This window comes from Coregonus lavaretus (genome assembly GCF_964263955.1).
Source record: "Coregonus lavaretus genome assembly, chromosome: 1".
Classification (NCBI taxonomy): Eukaryota; Metazoa; Chordata; class Actinopteri; order Salmoniformes; family Salmonidae; genus Coregonus; species Coregonus lavaretus.
In genome coordinates this window covers 1321231-1343061 of record NC_139988.1, presented here as the reverse complement: position 1 = coordinate 1343061, position 21831 = coordinate 1321231, and the positions used below count along the sequence as shown (strand labels likewise).

Genomic DNA, 21831 nt, shown 5'->3' with positions numbered 1-21831 from the left:
GTATTTAACATGCTCTACCAACCCAGCCAGACAGGACCATGTGTATTTACCATGCTCTACCAACCCAGCCAGACAGGACCATGTGTATTTACCATGCTCTACCAACCCAGCCAGACAGGACCATGTGTATTTACCATGCTCTACCAACCCAGCCAGACAGGACCATGTGTATTTGCATTTCAGATAGCCTACACACTCAAATGTGAGGCTTTTTAGATCACCCAGCGGACTGAGTTGTCAACTAACGGGAATTCAAAGCCATTGGATTTAGCTTAAAAGTTGGCTAGAAAACAAAAACACTAATTCCTTTACATTCATGACTTTTTAAAAATCCAATCAGTTATCCACACTGATTCAACGTCATCAGAAGGAAATACATATATGTTTTGTTTGTTGAAATGATGTGGAAATCAAGTTGATTCAACTCTCTCTCTCTCTCTCTCTCTCTCTCTCTCCCACTCCCTCCCTACAGCACTGTACTCCATCCTCCTGTTCTGTGTCTTCCTGTGGATCCCCTTTGTCTATTTCTATTATGAGGAGAAGGATGATGACAACATCAACAAGTGTTCAGTAAGACTGCTGCTGCCTGCCTTCTTACTGTATACTAGACACACACACACACACACACACACACACACACACACACACACACACACATATATACACACACATATACACACACACACACACACACACACACACACACACTTTGCTACACACTCACTACATAGCCAGTTTAATATGCATTATGTAGCCTACATAGCTTGTTCAAACCAGTGTAGCCTACATAGTTGACCTTGGCTATGAACAGCAGTCACTAGCTGTCTCTCTCTGGGTTAAGGAAGGTAAAAACGTACTAGCTGTCTGTCTCTGGGTTAAGGAAGGTAAAAACGCATATGTATTTATTAATTATTTTGGACTTAATCCCATCGGTCCCACATATAGTGAGGGATTACATTCCTAATGACCAGCCGGAGCCTGAATGTAAAACCATCAGTCTCAATAAAAACACTCACTCAATATTAATATATCACAATCCCCCAAAATAGCTACGTAAGTGATACTTAAAGCTCTATGCTACAGAGAAAGCGTACAGTATCCCTATAGATGTACACACTGTAGAAAAGCAACAAGAAAAGGTTATAGTTGAGACTTTACTGTCGACTCTTGGAAATGACATGTACATGGCCTCTGCTAAGTTAACTGTAGAGAAAGCCAAAGCCCATAGGAATAAACCACCCCTTTCCCCCCTCTTCTTCTTAAACGGAATATTGCTGAAATGTCATATATTGGTCTCCAAAGGACACGGTAGTGATGATATAGATTACATGCCACAGTGAGCTTCTTCCCTTTCCTCTGGGTTGGTTTTGCGCTGAGCGAAGCACTTTCTCTCACAGGCAAGGAGTTCTTTTGAATCATTACTTTCAAAGCACCCTTTAATAACAGCGCTGGGAGTAAGGTGTGTGTGTGAGAGACTACTCTGATAGGTTGAACAGAACTCCGGACTCCACTTCACACTCCATTGTCCCCTCACTAAGTGGAATATGGAATTAGTTAGCCAGCCGCTCAGCTCAAACGTACACACACACACACACACACACACACACACACACACACACACACACACACACACACACACCCGCCCCCCAACCCACCCCATTGAAGATTTAGATATTGTTACTGTCCTGATTAGAAATCACAGTATTAATAATTCTGTCTTTCATTACAGCAAGTGAAAAATGCTCTGAAGTACACAGTTGGATTCATCATCGTCTGTGCAGCACTGCTATTAATTGGGTAAGTAATATGAGACATTGGCACCCAGTCTATTCCCTAATTAGTGCACTACTTTTGACCAGGTCACTTTGACCTGCATAGGGGTCTGTATACTATATAAGGAATAGGGTGCCATTTTGGACACAGACATAGATGGCTCACAGAGCCACTCCATGACAGGAGTGGTGGGGATAGGTGTGTAGAACATGTCGTGGTCCTCTGTAGCTCAGCTGGTAGAGCACGGCGCTTGTAACGCCAAGGTAGTGGGTTCAATCCCCGGGACCACCCATACACAAAAATGTATGCACGCATGACTGTAAGTCGCTTTGGATAAAAGCGTCTGCTAAATGGCATATTATTATTATTATATGTCGTCATTAATCGCTTAATGAGCAAGGTTTTTCCTCTTCAAGGAAATCAAAGTTCTTTAAACTGCCATCTGTTAAACCATGAGCAGCCAGACATCACAGAGAAAAGGCCTCTTTCACCATAGTAGTTTTGATACACCTGGGTTCTTCTAATGGTTGAATCTAACTTCACAACTCTCATGTTGTACATTTTCTCTGGAACAAGCTTGAAGCTTTATTCATATTCCAGAGGCAGCAACATGGATAGAATCAGACCCTCAGTTAGTGACCCAAGATGCCCTCTGCTATAGTTAGTGTCCCAAGATGCCCTCTGCTATAGTTAGTGTCCCATGATGCCCTCTGCTATAGTTAGTGACCCAAGATGCCCTCTGCTATAGTTAGTGCCCCAAGATGCCCTCTGCTATAGTTAGTGCCCCAAGATGCCCTCTGCTATAGTTAGTGACCCAAGATGCCCTCTGCTATAGTTAGTGACCCAAGATGCCCTCTGCTATAGTTAGTGACCCAAGATGCCCTCTGCTATAGTTAGTGACCCATGATGCCCTCTGCTATAGTTAGTGACCCATGATGCCCTCTGCTATAGTTAGTGACCCAAGATGCCCTCTGCTATAGTTAGTGCCTTCTCAGCTCCCAGCCCCACCCCCAGCTGACAGCCACACCCCTAATCCCACCCCCAGCCCCACCCCAACTCCCAGCCTCAGCTCCCATCCCCCAGCTCCCATCCCCCAGTTCCCATCCCCCAGCTCCCAGCTCCCATCCCCAGCTCCCATCCCCCAGCTCCCATTCCCCAGCTCCCATCCCCCAGTTCCCACCCCCCCAGCTCCCACCCCCCCAGCTCCCAGCTCCCATCCCCCAGCTCCCATCCCCCAGTTCCCATCCGCCAGCTTCCATCCCCAGCCCCATCTCTAGACTTATTTAATCTCTCAGTCTCAGATAAAGCCCTTTTCGTGATTAAGTGTTTCAAAGATTACTTGATGCTTAAATCTATAGTGATACACGGTCGAAACCATGTCCCATTTAACCTCCGGTTTACTCTGTGTTTAACTGTGCCTGCGCAGCATAAACATAATGGATTTCTCCTAGCCTCCATCACAGTAACATGCTTGCTGTTCAGGTCATATCATGTAATGTTCGTTCAACCATTAAAGGCACTCTGATCCTATAGAGGGGGCTGCCTGGATTGAATGGTGGGTGGATAGAAAAATCTGCATCCCAAATGGCACCCTATTCCCTACATAATGTACTACTTTTGACCAGAGCCCTATGGGCCTTGGCCAAAATGGTGCCATTTGAGATGCAGCCAAGGACAAGCCCACACGGTTAATTTCAAGTTGAAAAGTTTGGACTCTTTGGGATTCTTTAGACAGAAGCAATTTGGTGTCTATTTTACCTTTTGAACTGTCGGCCCTTTGTACCTCTTTGTACCGGCCGATTTGTTGTTCAGGTCTCTTGACTCGAGGTGACATGATAGCTTTTATCCTGCACAGCCTCTCCTCTGCTTTCCTTTCCACTCCACTCATCGCATCTCCTCTCCTCTCTGTGTGGTACCCTGTGGTACAGGGAGACATCAGGCCACTGTGTTTGGGTGACTGTTCATTCAAGGGCTTTGCTGCCTGAACACAGTCTTTTGTTTGCAGCCCTTCGTGACTGGGCTAGAGAGGGCTAGGGATGCCTCAAAGCTCTTAAAAGGACTATTGACCTTTCAACTGCTGCCGATTCTTTAAACTTGGGCTTTTGAGGTGATTGTTCTTTAATATGGTGGTCTGCATTCCACACAGTGTTCCTTAGTCTTACAAAACAATGTTGATCCATAGAGACATAACATATTATACAATAATAATAATAATAATATGCCATTTAGCAGACGCTTTTATCCAAAGCGACTTACAGTCATGCGTGCATAATATTTTTTTGTGTATGGGTGGTCCCGGGGATCGAACCCACTACCTTGGCGTTACAAGCGCCGTGCTCTACCAGCTGAGCTACAGAGGACCACATACACTTCATTATTAGAGATTACAAAGGCTCATACAAGCATTATACCTGCAGGCTTCAAATATGTATTTCATGAATCCATCCCTGGTTTAGCCTAACATTTTTAAAATTCTTTTTAAATTCATTTTGATTTCTCTCCAAGATACTAGCCAGCCTCCTTGACATTTCCGCTGAAGTAAAGCCATGAGCTATATTTACACTTCTATAATAATATTTAAACTTCTATAATACTTCGCAGACATATTGTTCAGTCAGTGATAAATTAAGAGATAACTGGGACTGAGAAAATGGCTGAACATTAAGGGCTCTATTTTAACAAACCTAATGCAATGGTAAATCTAAGCGCTGTTTCGGGGGACGCAGTGCTGGCGCAAAAGGACTGGGTTTTGATGAATACAGTGGGGAAAAAAGTATTTAGTCAGCCACCAATTGTGCAAGTTCTCCCACTTAAAAAGATGAGAGAGGCCTGTAATTTTCATCATAGGTACACGTCAACTATGACAGACAAATTGAGATTTTTCTTTCCAGAAAATCACATTGTAGGATTTTTTATGAATTTATTTGCAAATGATGGTGGAAAATAAGTATTTGGTCACCTACAAACAAGCAAGATTTCTGGCTCTCACAGACCTGTAACTTCTTCTTTAAGAGGCACCTCTGTCCTCCACTCGTTACCTGTATTAATGGTACCTGTTTGAACTTGTTATCAGTATAAAAGACACCTGTCCACAACCTCAAACAGTCACACTCCAAACTCCACTATGGCCAAGACCAAAGAGCTGTCAAAGGACACCAGAAACAAAATTGTAGACCTGCACCAGGCTGGGTAAGCAGCTTGGTTTGAAGAAATCAACTGTGGGAGCAATTATTAGGAAATGGAAGACATACAAGACCACTGATAATCTCCCTCGATCTGGGGCTCCACGCAAGATCTCACCCCGTGGGGTCAAAATGATCACAAGAACGGTGAGCAAAAATCCCAGAACCACACGGGGGGACCTAGTGAATGACCTGCAGAGAGCTGGGACCAAAGTAACAAAGCCTACCATCAGTAACACACTACGCCGCCAGGGACTCAAATCCTGCAGTGCCAGACGTGTCCCCCTGCTTAAGCCAGTACATGTCCAGGCCCGTCTGAAGTTTGCTAGAGTGCATTTGGATGATCCAGAAGAGGATTGGGAGAATGTCATATGGTCAAATGAAACCAAAATATAAGTTTTTGGTAAAAACTCAACTCGTCGTGTTTGGAGGACAAAGAATGCTGAGTTGCATCCAAAGCACACCATACCTACTGTGAAGCATGGGGGTGGAAACATCATGCTTTGGGGCTGTTTTTCTGCAAAGGGACCAGGACGACTGATCTGTGTAAAGGAAAGAATGAATGGGGCCATGTATCGTGAGATTTTGAGTGAAAACCTCCTTCCATCAGCAAGGGCATTGAAGATGAAACGTGGCTGGGTCTTTCAGCATGACAATGATCCCAAACACACCGCCCGGGCAACGAAGGAGTGGCTTCGCAAGAAGCATTTCAAGGTCCTGGAGTGGCCTAGCCAGTCTCCAGATCTCAACCCCATAGAAAATCTTTGGAGGGAGTTGAAAGTCCTTGTTGCCTAGCGACAGCCCCAAAACATCACTGCTCTAGAGGAGATCTGCATGGAGGAATGGGCCAAAATACCAGCAACAGTGTGTGAAAACCTTGTGAAGACTTACAGAAAACGTTTGACCTGTGTCATTGCCAACAAAGGGTATATAACAAAGTATTGAGAAACTTTTGTTATTGACCAAATACTTATTTTCCACCATAATTTGCAAATAAATAAATTAAATAAAAAAATCTGGAATTTTTTTTCTCATTTTGTCTGTCATAGTTGACGTGTACCTATGATGAAAATTACAGGCCTCTCTCATCTTTTTAAGTGGGAGAACTTGCACAATTGGTGGCTGACTAAATAATTTTTTCCCCCACTGTAAATAAGTTGTAGGTGTGTCGAGGCTTGACCCCTCACTAGCCAATCAGAACGTGCTCCATGGCTAAATATGTGGTTGCTTCAAGTTGTGTATTGCCTTGGAATCAACTCCAATTCCAATGTTAGTCCGTTTTAGTTTGTTATATAGCTTACAGAAACAAAATTACAAAATGTAGACCTATCCCATCTTTGCTAAATAAGTTAACTTGACCTGTTTGCGGTCCACATTGTTCTAAATAATTGCAATATGGAAATGATATATAACTCTACATAGCATTCACACTGATATAGGGGCTTGTCACGTGTGTCAGTGTAATGAGGAGGAGGAGGGGCAGCCTCGGCAGAATCCGTGACAGGGCTAGGCCTACTGTACATTACAATGTGGCTGAGTGTAGACATGCCAAACATTGTTAATAAGCAAGATTACATTCATTATTGAAAATAATTATAATCAAATTCTAAAGCAAACAACTTGTTTTAAACAGGCTATGTCGATACCTACAGACTCCATAGTGTCTCCCCATGGGCATATAATATTATAACAACGCAGACTATGGAGGGTTTTTACACACATCCAAACGTTTCACTGTTGCTGGACAAAGATCCAATATACAGAGAGAGGGAGAATGTCTACACGGTTATACTGCTCCCCAATAGGCCTATGTTTTATGAACATAACCGGAACCATCTTACAGATCAGATCGCATTCACACTTCTCCAGAAGTTGCATTGCATGCACGCCACGGACATTCTCACCGTAAAACCAGGATGGTGAATCATTCTAATAAGTTTGGTTTTAATTAAATTAAATTTAACAAGCAATTTTTTTTATTTTTTATTATTATTTTTTTTACAACAGCAATAAATACATGTAAAATGTAATGACATCATAAAATCTCCAGGATCAAAAAGACAGACACATTGCTGTTGAACCAGCCTTCATTATAGTAGGCCTACGGAGGGCTTGGGTTTTCAACATATAAATACGTTTGGTTTTAATTCAATTCAATTAAACAATAAATCTTTCTATTTATTTTTTACAACAACAACAATATATACAGTACATGTAAAATGTAATTATGTCATAAAATCGCCAGGATAAGAAAAATGACTTGCCACTGTCTTTAAACAAAGCATGTGTCCATGTATGCTGATGATTCAACCATATACACATCAGCAACCACAGCTAATGAAGGCACTGAATCTGTTCAAGAGTTGCAGTCTGTTTTGGAATGGGTTGCCAGTAATAAACCGGTCCTGAACATCTCTAAAACTAAGAGCATTGTATTTGGTACAAATCATTCCCTAAGTTCTAGACCTCCGCTGAATCTGGTACTGAATGGTGTGGCTGTTGAACAAGTTGAGGAAACTAAATTACCTGGTGTTACCTTGGATTGTAAACTGTCATGGTCAAAACATATACAGTGCCTTCGGAAAGTATTCAGACCCCTTTACTTTTTACACATTTTGTTATGTTACTGCCTTATTCTAAAATGGATTAAACTGTTATTTTTCCTCATCAATATACACACAATACCCCATAATGACAAAGCAAAAACTGGTTTTTAGAATTTCTTTAAATGTAAAAAGATATATATATGAAATATCATATTTACATAAGTATTTGTATTTATTATGGATCCCCATTAGCTGCTGCCAAGGCAGCAGCTACTCTTCCTGGGGTCCAGCAAAATTAAGGCAGTTATACATTTAAAAAAACATCAAAAAACATTCATAACAGATTTCACAGCACGCTAAGTGTGTGCCCTCAGGCCCCTACTCCACTACCACATATCTACAACACAAAATTGTGTACGTGTGTGTATAGAGCGTATGTTATCGGGTGTAATAATAATAATAATAATAATAATAATAATAATATGCCATTTAGCAGACGCTTTTATCCAAAGCGACTTACAGTCGTGCGTGCATACATTTTTGTGTATGGGTGGTCCCGGGGATCGAACCCACTACCTTGGCGTTACAAGCGCCGTGCTCTACCAGCTGAGCTACAGAGGACCACATGTATGTATGCATCTGTCTGTATGCATCTGTCTGTGCCTATGTTTGTGTTGCTTCACAGTCCCTGCTGTTCCATAAGGTGTATTTTTATCAGTTTTTTTAATCTGATAATACTGCTTGTATCAGTTACCTGATGTGGAATAGAGATCCATGTAGTCATGGCTCTATGTAGTACTGTGCGCCTCCCATAGTCTGTTCTGGACTATTAATGTTTGCTCTCTGTGTACATCCAAGGGCCTGCCGTGTTGCCCTGTTTTGAGCCAATTGCAATTTTCCTAAGTCCCTCTTTGTGGCACCTGACCACACGACTGCAGTAGTCCAGGTGCGATAAAACTAGAGCCTGTAGGACCTGCCTTGTTGATAGTGCTGTTAAGAAGGTAGAGCAGCGCTTTATTATGGACAGACTTCTCCCAATCTTAGCTACTGTTGTATGTTTTGACCATGACATGTTTTGACCATGACAGTTTACAATCCAGGGTTACTCCAAGCAGTTTAGTCACCTCAACTTGCTTAATCTCCACATTATTTATTACAATATTTAATTGAGGTTTGGAATAGTGAATGATTTGTTCCAAATACAATGCTTTCAGTTTTAGAAATATTTAGGACTAACTTGTTCCTTACCACCCAGTCTGCAACTAACTGCAACTCTTTGTAAGTGTTGCAGTCATTTCAATTGCTGTAGTAGCTGACGTGTATAGTGTTGAGTCATCCACATACATAGACACTCTGGCTTTACTCAAAGCCAGTAGCATGTCATTAGTAAAGATTGAAAAAAGTAATGGGCCTAGACAGCTGCCCTGGGGAATTCCTGAGTCTACCTGGATTATGTTGGAGAGGCTTCCATTAAAGAACACCCTCTGTGTTCTGTTAGACAGGTAACTCTGTATCCACAATATAGCAGGTGGAGTAAAGCCATAACACATACGTTTTTCCAGCAGCAGACTATGATCGATAATGTCAAAAGCCGCAGTGAAGTCTAACAAAACAGCCCCCACAATCTTTTTATCATCAATTTCTCTCAGCCAATCATCAGTCATTTGTGTAACTGCTGTGCTTGTTGAATGTCCTTCTCTATAAGCATGCTGAAAGTTTGTTGTCAATTTGTTTACTGTAAAATAGCATTGTATCTGGTCAAACACAATTTTTTCCAAAAGTTTACTAAGGGTTGTTATCAGGCTAATTGGTCGGCTATTTGAGCCAGTGAAGGGGCTTTACTATTCTTAGGTAGCGGAATTACTTTTTCTTCCCTCCAGGCCTGGGGGCACACACATTCTAGTAGGCTTAAATTGAAAATATGGCAAATAGGAGTGGCAATATTTTCCGCTATTATCCTCAGTAATTTCCCATTCAAGTTGTCAGACCCCGGTGGCTTGTCATTGTTGATAGACAACAATAATTTTTTCACCTCTTCCACACTCACTTTACGGAATTCAAAATTACAACGTTTTGTCTTTCATAATTTGGTCAGATATACTTGGATGTGTAGTGTCAGCAATTGTTGCTGGCATGTCATGCCTAAATTTGCTAATCTTGCCAATGAAGAAATCATTAAAGTTGTTGGCAATATCAGTTGTTTTTGTGATGAATGAGCCATCTGATTAAATGAATGATGGAGCTGTTTGCCTTTTTCCCCCAAATTTCAGACCCTTTACTCAGTACTTTGTTGAAGCACCTTTGGCAACGATTACAGCCTAGAGTCTTCTTGGGTAAGACGCTACAAGCTCGACACACCTTTATTTGGTGGAGTTTCTCTCATTCTTCTCTGCAGATCAAATCAAATCAAATGTTATTTGTGACATGCGTCGAATACAACAGGTGTAGACCTTACAGTGAAATGCTTACTTACAAGCCCTTAAGCAACAATGCAGTTTTAAGAAAGAATACCAAAAAAAAATTCAAAAAAGAAAATACAATATAAAATAATACGAAATAAATGTAACAAATAATTAAAAGCAGCAGTAAAAAATAACAATAGCGAGGCTATATACAGGGGGTACCCGTACCGAGTCAATGTGCGGGGGCACCGGTTAGTTGAGGTAATTGGGGTAATATGTACATGTATGTAGAGTTATTAAAATGACTATGCATAGATAATAAACAGAGAGTAGCAGCAGCATAAAAGAGGGGTGGGGGGGGAAATAAAATAGTCTAGGTAGCCATTTGATTAGATGTTCAGGAGTCTTATGGCTTGGGGGTAGAAGCTGTTTAGAGCCTCTTGGACCTAGACTTGGCGCTCCGGTACCGCTTGCCGTGCGGTAGCAGAGAGAACTGTCTATGACTAGGGTGGCTGGAGTCTTTGACAATTTTTAGGGCCTTCCTCTGACACCACCTGGTATAGAGGTCCTGGATGGCAGGAAGCTTGGCCCCAGTGATGTACTGGGCCGTACACACTACCCTCTGTAGTGCCTTGCGGTCGGAGGCCGAGCAGTTGCCATACCAGACAGTGATGCAACCAGTCAGGATGCTCTGATGGTGCAGCTGTAGAACCTTTTGAGGATCTGAGGACCCATGCCAAATCTTTTCAGTCTCCTGAGGGGCAATAGGTTTTGTCGTGGTCTCATCATGACTGTCTTGGTGTGCTTGGACCATGTTAGTTTGTTGGTGATGTGGACACCAAGGAACTTGAAGCTCTCAACCTGCTCCACTACAGCCCCATCGATGAGAATGAGGGTGAGTCTTGGTGGTTCATTTAAGAATGATGGAGGCCACTGTTTTCATGGGGACCTTCAATGCTGCAGATATTTTTTGGTACCCTTCCCCAGATCTGTGTCTCGACACAATCCTGTCTCGGAGCTCTACGGACAATTCCTTTGACTTCTGACATGCACTGTCAACTGTGGGACCTTATATAGACGTGTGTGCCTTTCCAAATCATGTCCAATCAATTGAAATGACCACAGTTGGACCCCAATCAAGTTGTAGAAACATCTCAAGGATGATCAATGGAATCAGGATGCACCTGAGCTCAATTTCGAGTCTCATAGCAAAGGGTATAAATACTTATGTAAATAAGGTATTTCAAAATGTGGAAATAGTCAAGGGGTCTGAATACTTTCCGAATGCACTGTAGATTCAATGGTTGTAAAGATGGGGAGAGGTATGTCCACAATAAAGAGAGACTCTGCTTTTTTGACACACCCCACAAAGGAAGTCCTGCAGGCCCTAGTTTTATCTTATCTTGATTATTGTCCAGTCATGTGGTCAAGTGCTGCAAAGAAAGACCTAGTTAAGGTGCAGCTGGCCCAGAATGGAGCGGCACGTCTTGCTCTTCATTGTAATCAGATGGCTAATATAAATACTATGAATGCCAGTCTCTCTTGGCTAAGAGTTGAGGAGAGACTGACTGCATCACTTAAAAAAACAAAAACAAAAAAAACAATGTGTTTGAAATTCCAAATTGTTTGCATAGTCAACTTACATCACACCACTGACACACACACTTACCCCACCAGACATGCCACCAGGGGTCTTTTCACAGTTACCAGGTCCAGAACAAATTCAAGGAAACGTACAGTGTTCTACAGAGCCATGAGTGCATCTTATATAGTGCAAGTGAACAGCAAACCTGGTTTCCAAAAACAAATAAAGCAACACCTCACGGCACAACGCCTCTCCCCCATGTGACCTACTTGTTGTGTGTATATACTGACATGTATGTGTAACTGATAGATGCACACACACACACTACATGTTCATGTTTTTAAATGTATGTTAGTTGTAAAGTATTTTGTCTGTAATGTCTTTTTCATTATATGTCGGACCCCAGTAAGACTAGCTGTCCCCATTGGCGTCGGCTAATGGGGATCCTAATCAATCAAATCAAATCAAAACCAGCTTTTGGTTGGTCTTAAATATCCCTACCATCGCTGCCTGAAATTAGCACTTTGGGTCACATTTTTAAGGACACACCTGAAATATTTCCAGCCCTCCCATCTGCCTGCCAGTGAGCTGATATAAGACAGGTAAATTACCCATCCTTGGACAACAGTTGGAAAATAGCACAGCGCTGGCTTTAACAGGTCGAAATTGTCAACGAACGTCATTTGACACTAGCGCCGCGTCAACGCCAGCCGAAAATAGAGCCCTAAGACTGCGTCCTAAATAGCACCTGTTCCCTAATTAGTGCACTACTTTCGACCAGAGCCCTATGGGCCCTGGGCAAAAGTAGTGCAATATAAAGGGAATGGTGTGCCATTTGGGACGTGGTTTAAAAGTCATAATTAGATGAATTGCCTGTTAATTATAAAAGTAATGCAGCTACTAAACCCTCTACCAATAGTCATTGATGTTGTTACAGCTACTAAACCCTCTACCAATAGTCATTGATGTTGTTACAGCTACTAAACCCTCCACCAATAGTCATTGATGCTGTTACAGCTACTAAATATCTACCAATAGTCATTGATACTGTTACAGCTACTAAACCCTCCACCAATAGTCATTGATGTTGTTATAGCTACTAAACCCTCCACCAATAGTCATTGATGTTGTTACAGCTACTAAACCTTCCACCAATAGTCATTGATGCTGTTACAGCTACTAAACCCTCCACCAATAGTCATTGATGTTGTTACAGCTACTAAATATCTACCAATAGTCATTGATGTTGTTACAGCTACTAAACCCTCCACCAACAGTCATTGATGTTGTTACAGCTATTAAACCCTCTACCAATAGTCATTGATGCTGTTACAGCTACTAAATATCTACCAATAGTCATTGATACTGTTACAGCTACTAAACCCTCCACCAATAGTCATTGATGTTGTTATAGCTACTAAACCCTCCACCAATAGTCATTGATGTTGTTACAGCTACTAAACCTTCCACCAATAGTCATTGATGCTGTTACAGCTACTAAACCCTCCACCAATAGTCATTGATGTTGTTACAGCTACTAAATATCTACCAATAGTCATTGATGTTGTTACAGCTACTAAACCCTCCACCAACAGTCATTGATGTTGTTACAGCTATTAAACCCTCTACCAATAGTCATTGATGCTGTTACAGCTACTAAATATCTACCAATAGTCATTGATGTTGTTACAGCTACTAAACCCTCCACCAACAGTCATTGATGTTGTTACAGCTACTAAACCCTCCACCAATAGTCATTGATGTTGTTACAGCTACTAAATATCTACCAATAGTCATTGATGTTGTTACAGCTACTAAACATTCTACCAATAGTCATTGATGTTGTTACAGCTACTAAACCCTCCACCAATAGTCATTGATGTTGTTACAGCTACTAAATATCTACCAATAGTCATTGATGTTGTTACAGCTACTAAACCCTCCACCAACAGTCATTGATGTTGTTACAGCTACTAAACCCTCCACCAACAGTCATTGATGCTGTTACAGCTACTAAACCTTCCACCAATAGTCATTGATGTTGTTACAGCTACTAAATCTCTACCAATAGTCATTGATGTTGTTACAGCTACTAAACCCTCCACCAACAGTCATTGATGCTGTTACAGCTACTAAACCCTCCACCAATAGTCATTGAGGTTGTTACAGCTACTAAATCTCTACCAATAGTCATTGATGTTGTTACAGCTACTAAACCCTCCACCAATAGTCATTGGTGTTGTTACAGCTACTAAACCCTCCACCAATAGTCATTGATGTTGTTACAGCTACTAAACCCTCCACCAATAGTCATTGATGTTGTTACAGCTACTAAACCCTCTACCAATAGTCATTGATGTTGTTACAGCTACTAAACCCTCCACCAATAGTCATTGATGCTGTTGCAGTGACTAATTCATTGGCAGACAGACTGTTCTACTGCGTTTGAATGACATGGCATGTTTACAGATGAGTATGCAGTTTGATGGGAAATGAAACAGTCTGCCCTACTCTGCTTAATAAATAACAGTTAAAGACATTCCCATGAATGTACAGCTTGATCCATTTAATTGTTTGTCCAAAATAAATGTTACAGTAAATTAACTTTGTCGTCAACCCTGAAGTTTTTGAAACAAAAACATGAATATTTCAATATTTCACTCCATCCTGTTGGTTTCAGTGGCAGGTGTTAGCTAGTCTCTAGACTCAGACTGGGGGTATTTGTTGACATTCTGACAGCATTCCCTTCAATGCTAGGTAAATAAACTTGTCTAGCAGGGACAACTTTATGTAAATAGTGTATGGGAATCTAAAACTCTACTGATGATGCCGACGGCTGTTGATAGAAGCAATTATTATCAAGGGACGTAATCAAAACAGTGTGTTTCCATTTAGAAATGCACTGGAGATACCCAAGGTCATGGCTTCTCTGATACATTTACTTTTCAAAGTAGGCTATCACATGCATTTCACAGTTGGGCTTATTTTATCTAGCCTGGTCCCAGATCTGTTTGTTCTGTATAGCCAACTCCGATCAGATCTGGGACCAGGCTATATTGTATTTTACTTCTAATAAAGCCAATGGTTTTAATGAATAGTATTTTTGCAGGGCCTTTGTTCCTCTTGAAGCCCCACCTAATCAGAATGCCACACAGTGGGAGAAGATGCAGTATCTGTTTGAGGAGCTGGGGAACAACCGTAAGTACTGCCTGACTGGTCACACTTTACAGTAAGGTACCCTTTAAATAACACTTTACAGCAAGGTACCCTTTAAATAACACTTTACAGTAAGGTACCCTTTAAATAACACTTTACAGTAAGGTACCCTTTAAATAACACTTTACAGTAAGGTACCCTTTAAATAACACTTTACAGTAAGGTACCCTTTAAATAACACTTTACAGTAAGGTACCCTTTAAATAACACTTTACAGTAAGGTACCCTTTAAATAACACTTTACAGTAAGGTACGCTTTAAATAACACTTTACAGTAAGGTACCCTTTAAATAAAACTCTACAGTAAGGTACGCTTTCAGTAACACTTTACATTAAGGTACGCTTTAAAGGTTGTACCAAAACGACAATTACCCAATTTCTACCAATTTTAACTCATAATTCACTGTTTATAACTTACTTATAAACCATTTACAGCCACTTTTTAAATGTTACCTTAATGTAATGTGTTACCACCTCACTTATGGTCCTATGTCACTTGCACACACAGTCCTTCTATCAGATAGCCCTCATGAATGACCCACCACAGCAGTCAGTCAGTTGTCTCAGTGTGGTCGGTAATGAATATCCATTTAGTGGTGGTATTGAAAAGCTGCATGGGCCAGACAGAACGATGGATGGCTGACACAGGGCTGCACACTGAGGTGACATGTGGACTTGGCAGAGGCAACATTCTCCCTCGTCAATGTCAACCATCCTCATTGTGCCGCTCGCAACCAACTGTCTCCCGGAAAAAAGGGAGAAAGCCTCCCTTGCTTTGATGTGTCACTCAAGAAAGACGGTTCGCTCTCCACTGCAGAACTTTGACGAGTATGAGCCCTTCCCTCTACAGCAGTTCATACTTATGTCTATATTTCTATTTCTCCTAACGTGACTTGCATTTGAATGTGCAAGTCCCAGTTGAGCGGTCCTCTATGGTCGTCATAAGCCTGCTGCCTGTGTGTGGGTCCATGTGAATGCGTCTGTGTACACTGTATATAGGCCTAATGCATGTGGACACTGTACTTGTTAAATCTTGGGCTTACAGATCGAGTCGAGACAGAGCCAGCTTTATAGCCAACAAAGTGGCGGGGCTGCCGTTGTTTTTTTGTGTTGTTGAATAAGTTGTCCTTTAATGGTGGGTTTACGGTTAGAGCAGAGCATACAGAGGCAGCGGCCGTGGTCATGTTGGGCCCAGCTCCAAGAGAGGAATCCGGAGGCTCTCCGGGGCTCTGCTCCGTGCCATCTGGGGATCAGGGGAGGAAGTCAACACATCTGTCACACTCTTTCCACTGTAGCATGCAGTCAGATCCTGGCCCTGCCCACCTCTTCTACCCCTCCCTTCCAGCCTCTTCTCTCCTGAACCTACCACCACCACCACTCAAATCCCCCTCCCTCCCCACTCTCCCCTCCTCTAAACCCTCCTCTCTTTCATCCCTCTTCCTACCAGTCTTTGTTACCAACCTTTCACTGTAGCAGTCAGTCCCTGCCCAGCCCTCCTGACAGCCTTACCCTTCCCTCCCAGCCCTCCTCCCTGGGCATGGCTGCTGAGCTGCTCCTTCCCTCCCAACCCTCCTCCCTGGGCATGGTTGCTGAGCTGCTCCTTCCCAACAACCCTCCTCCCTGGGCATGGCTGCTGAGCTGCTCCTTCCCAACAACCCTCCTCCCTGGGCATGGCTGCTGAGCTGCTCCTTCCCTCCCAACCCTCCTCCCTGGGCATGGTTGCTGAGCTGCTCCTTCCCAACAACCCTCCTCCCTGGGCATGGCTGCTGAGCTGCTCCTTCCCTCCCAACCCTCCTCCCTGGGCATGGTTGCTGAGCTGCTCCTTCCCAACAACCCTCCTGCCACCTCTCCCCTCCCTCCCTCCAACCCTTTCCTCACCCTTCCTGACTGTCCTCCCACCTCTCCCCTCCCTCCAACCCTTTCCTCACCCTTCCTGACTGTCCTCCCACCTCTCCCCTCCCTCCAACCCTTTCCTCACCCTTCCTGACTGTCCTCCCACCTCTCCCCTCCCTCCAACCGTTTCCTCACCCTTTCTGACTGTCCTCCCACCATGCCCGACCACTTCCTCAGGGCTATTGATCTTCTACTGTAGCCCCTCCCTGGGTTGAAATTGCAATGTTGCTCAGGAGGAAACAGCTGTGTCCCAAATGGTAACCTATTCCCTTCATAGTGCACTACTTTTGACCAGAGCCCTGCTTAAAAGTAGTGTAATATACAGTATATTGAATAGGGTGCAATTTGGGACGTATCCAACATTAAGGCAGGATCATCCCTATGCTAATTCCCCATCTTCTCTCTCTCCTACTCCAGATGGGAGGTTAATTGAGCAAGGGGGAAGACACTCCTCACTAAGTCAGCCTCCCGACCCTGGCGCTGCAAACCTCTCATTTAGGCCACAAACTGCAGCGACTGCAGCTCAAATGGGGTAGCCATTACATTATTCACAATGGTGCAATGAGGCATGCCGGTGTAGAAATCCCCTCAATGACCAAATTGCACCCTATTACCCTTCTGGGCCCTGGTCAAAAGTAGTGCACTATATAGGGAATAGGGTGCTGTTTGGGACGTAGCCAATAGCTGCTTTGGATTGCTTGTGCTTTCTTGCAGTGCTAGTAGGTTGAAGCAGGGCTAGTAGGTTGAAGCAGGGCTAGTAGGTTGAAGCAGGGCTAGTAGGTTGAAGCAGGGCTAGTAGGTTGAAGCAGGGCTAGTAGGTTGAAGCAGGGCTAGTAGGTTGAAGCAGGGCTAGTAGGTTGAAGCAGGGCTAGTAGGTCGAAGCAGTGCTTGACTTTTGCGTCTGGCACGAGAGTGGGATCCTCTTTAGTTATTTTAGTGCTGTGAAGACCTGGCATCTGAAAGTCACTTTATTTTGTAACGCGGGCATCTGTGTGTGGTATGTAGAGTGTCTTTGGAGTGTGTGTGTGGTTTTAATACGCTCAAGGGCATGCTCTCCAGTCAACCATTCTTCCCTCTGTTTCTCTGAGAGGCCCACACTATCCTTCCCTCCATCCTCTTTTTCCACAGTCAGGCTGGTAATTTATCTCTCCCTGCATTTCCCAAAGTGGATAGACACGCTCTCCTTCCCCTCGCCTCCCCTCTTCCCCTCTCCAAGTCTCTGAGAGAGAGACTCCCAAAACTCCACAGTAGTCCAATGATGGCCTTGAGTGACTCTGTGACTGTGTGTGACAGAGAGCTACTGTCCTCTCCTCTGAGGGGTGTTAAGGCTGTTTCGCAGACTCATATCCTGGTCCCACACTCCCAGTCCTCTCTCTCAGAGCCTCGCAACCATACTGGAGACATTAGAATTCATTTTAAACCACCCAAAATGGAAAGGAGATATGTAATTTAGCAGGTGCTTATCAAAAGTGTTTTACGAAACCACCTAGCCTATTTCTACATTCCTAACAAAAGCCAGTTAGAGTATAATGAGTGCATAATGATTTAATATGTGGGATCCATGTGGGATTGGACACACGACCCTGGTTTTGATAGCACCACCCTCTTACCAATAATCACCCTAGACTCTGGCATTGCTAGCACCACCCTCTTACCAATAATCACCCACGACCCTGGCTTTGCTAGCACCAACCTCTTACCAATAGAGTCAGTGTTGAAAAATGAGCTTCTTTGTCACAATCACACCTGAATCACCTGATGCTTCATTACCTTCCAGGTGTGTTCCCTGGCTCAGAGCAGTGGGCCAGGGAACTCAAACACAAACACAGCCACACACAATCACACGTGTACGTTTGTGTGGCATGTGTGTTCCCTGGTCCACTGCTCTGATCGTGGCGTGTCCCAGTGCAGAATGTCTACCCCGAGGGACTTTCTGTTTCACACCAACTAAATGGGGTCAAATACACTCCAGAGACTCAGGGTGTTATGGTGACTGGTTACAAACACATACACACACACACACACACACCACACACACAGAGAGAGCCCGTCGGCATCTTTCATGCTTGCAAAACATTCTATCCTCAGCGGATCACTGCCATGAAATTATTAATTATTTGAATGATCAGTCAGTGGTTTAAATTAATGATCAGTTCAATTTGAGCTATTTTATTTTTCTGGCTGGGTCTCGTCTCGCCATTGAATGAAATTCTGTTCGGTTTTGGAAAAGCATGAAAAGCCTGTAAGGCAAAAGCATCCTTTTTCCTATCAGTAATGAGGCTACGGTAGTTTTCAGTTGCGTAGGGGAAGGTTTAAGTCTGGCTGGGCTGGTTATATAGCATAGACAAAACAAGACTGCATCTCCAATGGGCCCTGGTTAAAAGTAGTGAACTGTGTAGGGAATAGGATGCCATTTGGGACTGTCCCAAAACAGCCCCCCGCACCTCTCTGATTCAGAGGGGTTGGATTAAATGCGGAAGACACATTTCGGTTGAATGCATTCAGTTGTGCAACTGACTAGATCAGCGGTTGAATGCATTCAGTTGTGCAACTGACTAGGTCAGCGGTTGAATGCATTCAGTTGTGCAACTGACTAGGTATCCCCCTTCCCCTTTCCCTAGCCCTCCTGCTTCCAAGATCAAGAGACTGGGGAAGCAGACACATTTAATAAGACCAATACCAGGATGGAAGACTGAACAAGTGACGCCACACTGAAGCGTTTTTAGGCCTGTCGGCAGTTTCAGTGGTCAACGATAGTTAGTGACTCAGACTGTTGAGAAGCATTGGTAGAAAGTTCTACTGTTATGCCCCAGTTTTATTTTGTCTTCTCATCCTAAATATTTTAAAGCTTGTTGTCAATCTTGGGGTTCTGAGTTTTTAGCCTTTTGAAGCAGTGAAAGAAGGCTGTCCTTCTAAACTCTGTTTTAGATTAAAGGAAATATATGAAACATATTATCAGAAAAACAACTGTTAGAAAACAACTCGCCAACCAATAGTAATGACACATGAATAAAACAATACTATGGTGACTGGTGAAGGGTTTCCTTCTCCCTGACCCCTGTTCCATATAAAACAATACTATGGTGACTGGTGAAGGGTTTCCTTCTCCCTGACCCCTGTTCCATATAAAACAATACTATGGTGACTGGTGAAGGGTTTCCTTCTCCCTGACCCCTGTTCCATATAAAACAATACTATGGTGACTGGTGAAGGGTTTCCTGACCCCTGACCCCTGTTCCATATAAAACAATACTATGGTGACTGGTGAAGGGTTTCCTTCTCCCTGACCCCTGTTCCATATACACCCTTTAAACACGCTGTAAACACCTCGCTGTTTGACAGGTCTGCTTGGATATCTACTACTATCCATGTACAGTTAGATAAATATTTTGTGCTTGAACCTTAAGGGGCATAACAACAGTATTTCCCATGGTTTGCCATGATAATCTCACCAGCTATTTGAACAGACAGACCCCCCCAGGTCTCAGACAACTTCTCACCTTCGCTCTACATCCACTTCCACCTGTGTGCGTGTGTCTCTCTCTCTCTCTACCCCCACTTCCACCACTCACCTCCTCCTGCATGCCTACTAATGCAGTTGCAGCTTAGTGTGCGTGTCCATATCTGCATGATTCTATCTCTGCTACGGACAGGGAGGAGAAGCTGTCTGGGAGTGCTGGGGCTGAAGCAGCTGTTTAATAAACACTTGTCCTCACTGCGTCGGGGGAAGGTAGGAAGGCTCCTCTCCTCGGTGTAAACAGAGCCTGAAGGGCCTGGGCTATATGCACTAGGAGATAAGGGCTTCCTCATCTCATTCCTGCGCTGCTGGAGATTCCTGCAGAGTTGAATAGAAGGCATTTTCCTCAAAGCCTGTTTTAGCATGGGCATTAAAGGCTTTATGGATTTCTGCCTGTTCAGACTACACAGTCCAGCACAGTATGGTGGTGGTATGCATCTTTACACTTTGTTTACAAACCGCCAATTAAGAATAAGAAGAAAATATACTATTTTAAAATGGTGATAGTCCCCTAATGGTGCTGCTGAGAGTGGTGGAGGTTTGCCTTCTCTCCATGTCTATGGAACCTAGCTTTCTTCTTTTTCAGAGGCTGAGTGGTGGAGGTTTGCCTTCTCTTCATGTCTATGGAACCTAGCTTTCTTCTTCTTCAGAGGCTGAGTGGTGGAGGTTTGCCTTCTCTTCATGTCTATGGAACCTAGCTTTCTTCTTCTTCAGATGTGGAGCCCCACGCCTGGTAATAGACTATATTATCTCTGTCTAATACCCCGAAAAATCTGCTTTAATAAACCCAAAGCAGCAAACATAACATCCGCCGGACTCTCTTTTTGTGCGGGGACTTCACCAACAGTGATGCTCTCCTCTGCAGAACGTGCCCAGTGCATTGTCTCTCGTACTTACCAAGCTCAGACACTTAACAGAAGCTGGGGGAGATCACAAAGGAAAACACCTATTCAAATGTTAATGCTCATTCCAGGCTTTCAGACTTCAGACGTGTTTGTTGTTTTCCCTGCTATACCCACATGACAATAGAGCGCAAGTATTTAATTTCTCTCCATTTTCCTCCCGTGTCTGTGTTCTGGAAAAGCCTGAGCCTACGAAAGTGGTTTGCGACAGACGGAAAAACAGCGTCTAACTTCGGGATGTCATAAATAATGTTGTTTTTGATTATCAAATGACTGCTCTGGAGGAAATAGGGTTTTTTGTTTTGAAGTAGGATGATTGAGCAGCCTGTTCGGCAGCAGGATGCTGTAATATCTAGGCTCACCATGACAGGTGGTCTCTACAGCACTAGGCACTTCTAGGTACCAGTAGGCAGACCTGGGTTCAAATACTATTTGAAATAATTTCCAATAATTTGAGTGTTTGTTTTAGCCTGCCTGGAGTGCCAGATGGATGAGGTTTGCACTTGTGGGACTTCTACATCTGTTCCGTTGTGCCAGGCAAGCTCAGTCAAGCCCAGTTAAAGTATTACAAATATATTTGAACCCAGGTAATGGTGGGCCAGTACAGAGAACCAGGGTGAACCAGCACGAAGGGTAACAAATACAGGGAACTATTAGAATAGTCACAAGACTACAAACCCTGACCGTCTGGCTCTCCAGGTGGTCAGGATTTATTTTATTTATTATTATAGTTTAAATAAAACATTTCAAATAGTACTTGAACCCAGGCCTGCTGCTAGGCACCTCTGGGATAAGGCCTGCTTCTGAGGGCCAGA

At 43.3% G+C, this 21831-nt stretch overlaps 1 protein-coding gene across 2 annotated transcripts in view; it reads left to right on the top strand.

Annotated features, from left to right (window-relative positions):
• lmbrd1 (LMBR1 domain containing 1) overlaps positions 1-21831 on the top strand; it is a 186213-nt gene that overhangs the window by 52826 nt on the left and 111556 nt on the right. For both annotated transcript variants that reach the window (XR_014613121.1, XM_084159305.1), the window contains exons 4-6: positions 473-570; positions 1730-1797; positions 14598-14686. Coding sequence is in view for 1 of the 2 variants with exons in the window: in XM_084159305.1 (XP_084015431.1) it covers positions 473-570; positions 1730-1797; positions 14598-14686 (255 nt within the window). In the remaining variant the exon portion in view is untranslated. The remainder of the gene's footprint in view (positions 1-472; positions 571-1729; positions 1798-14597; positions 14687-21831) is intronic.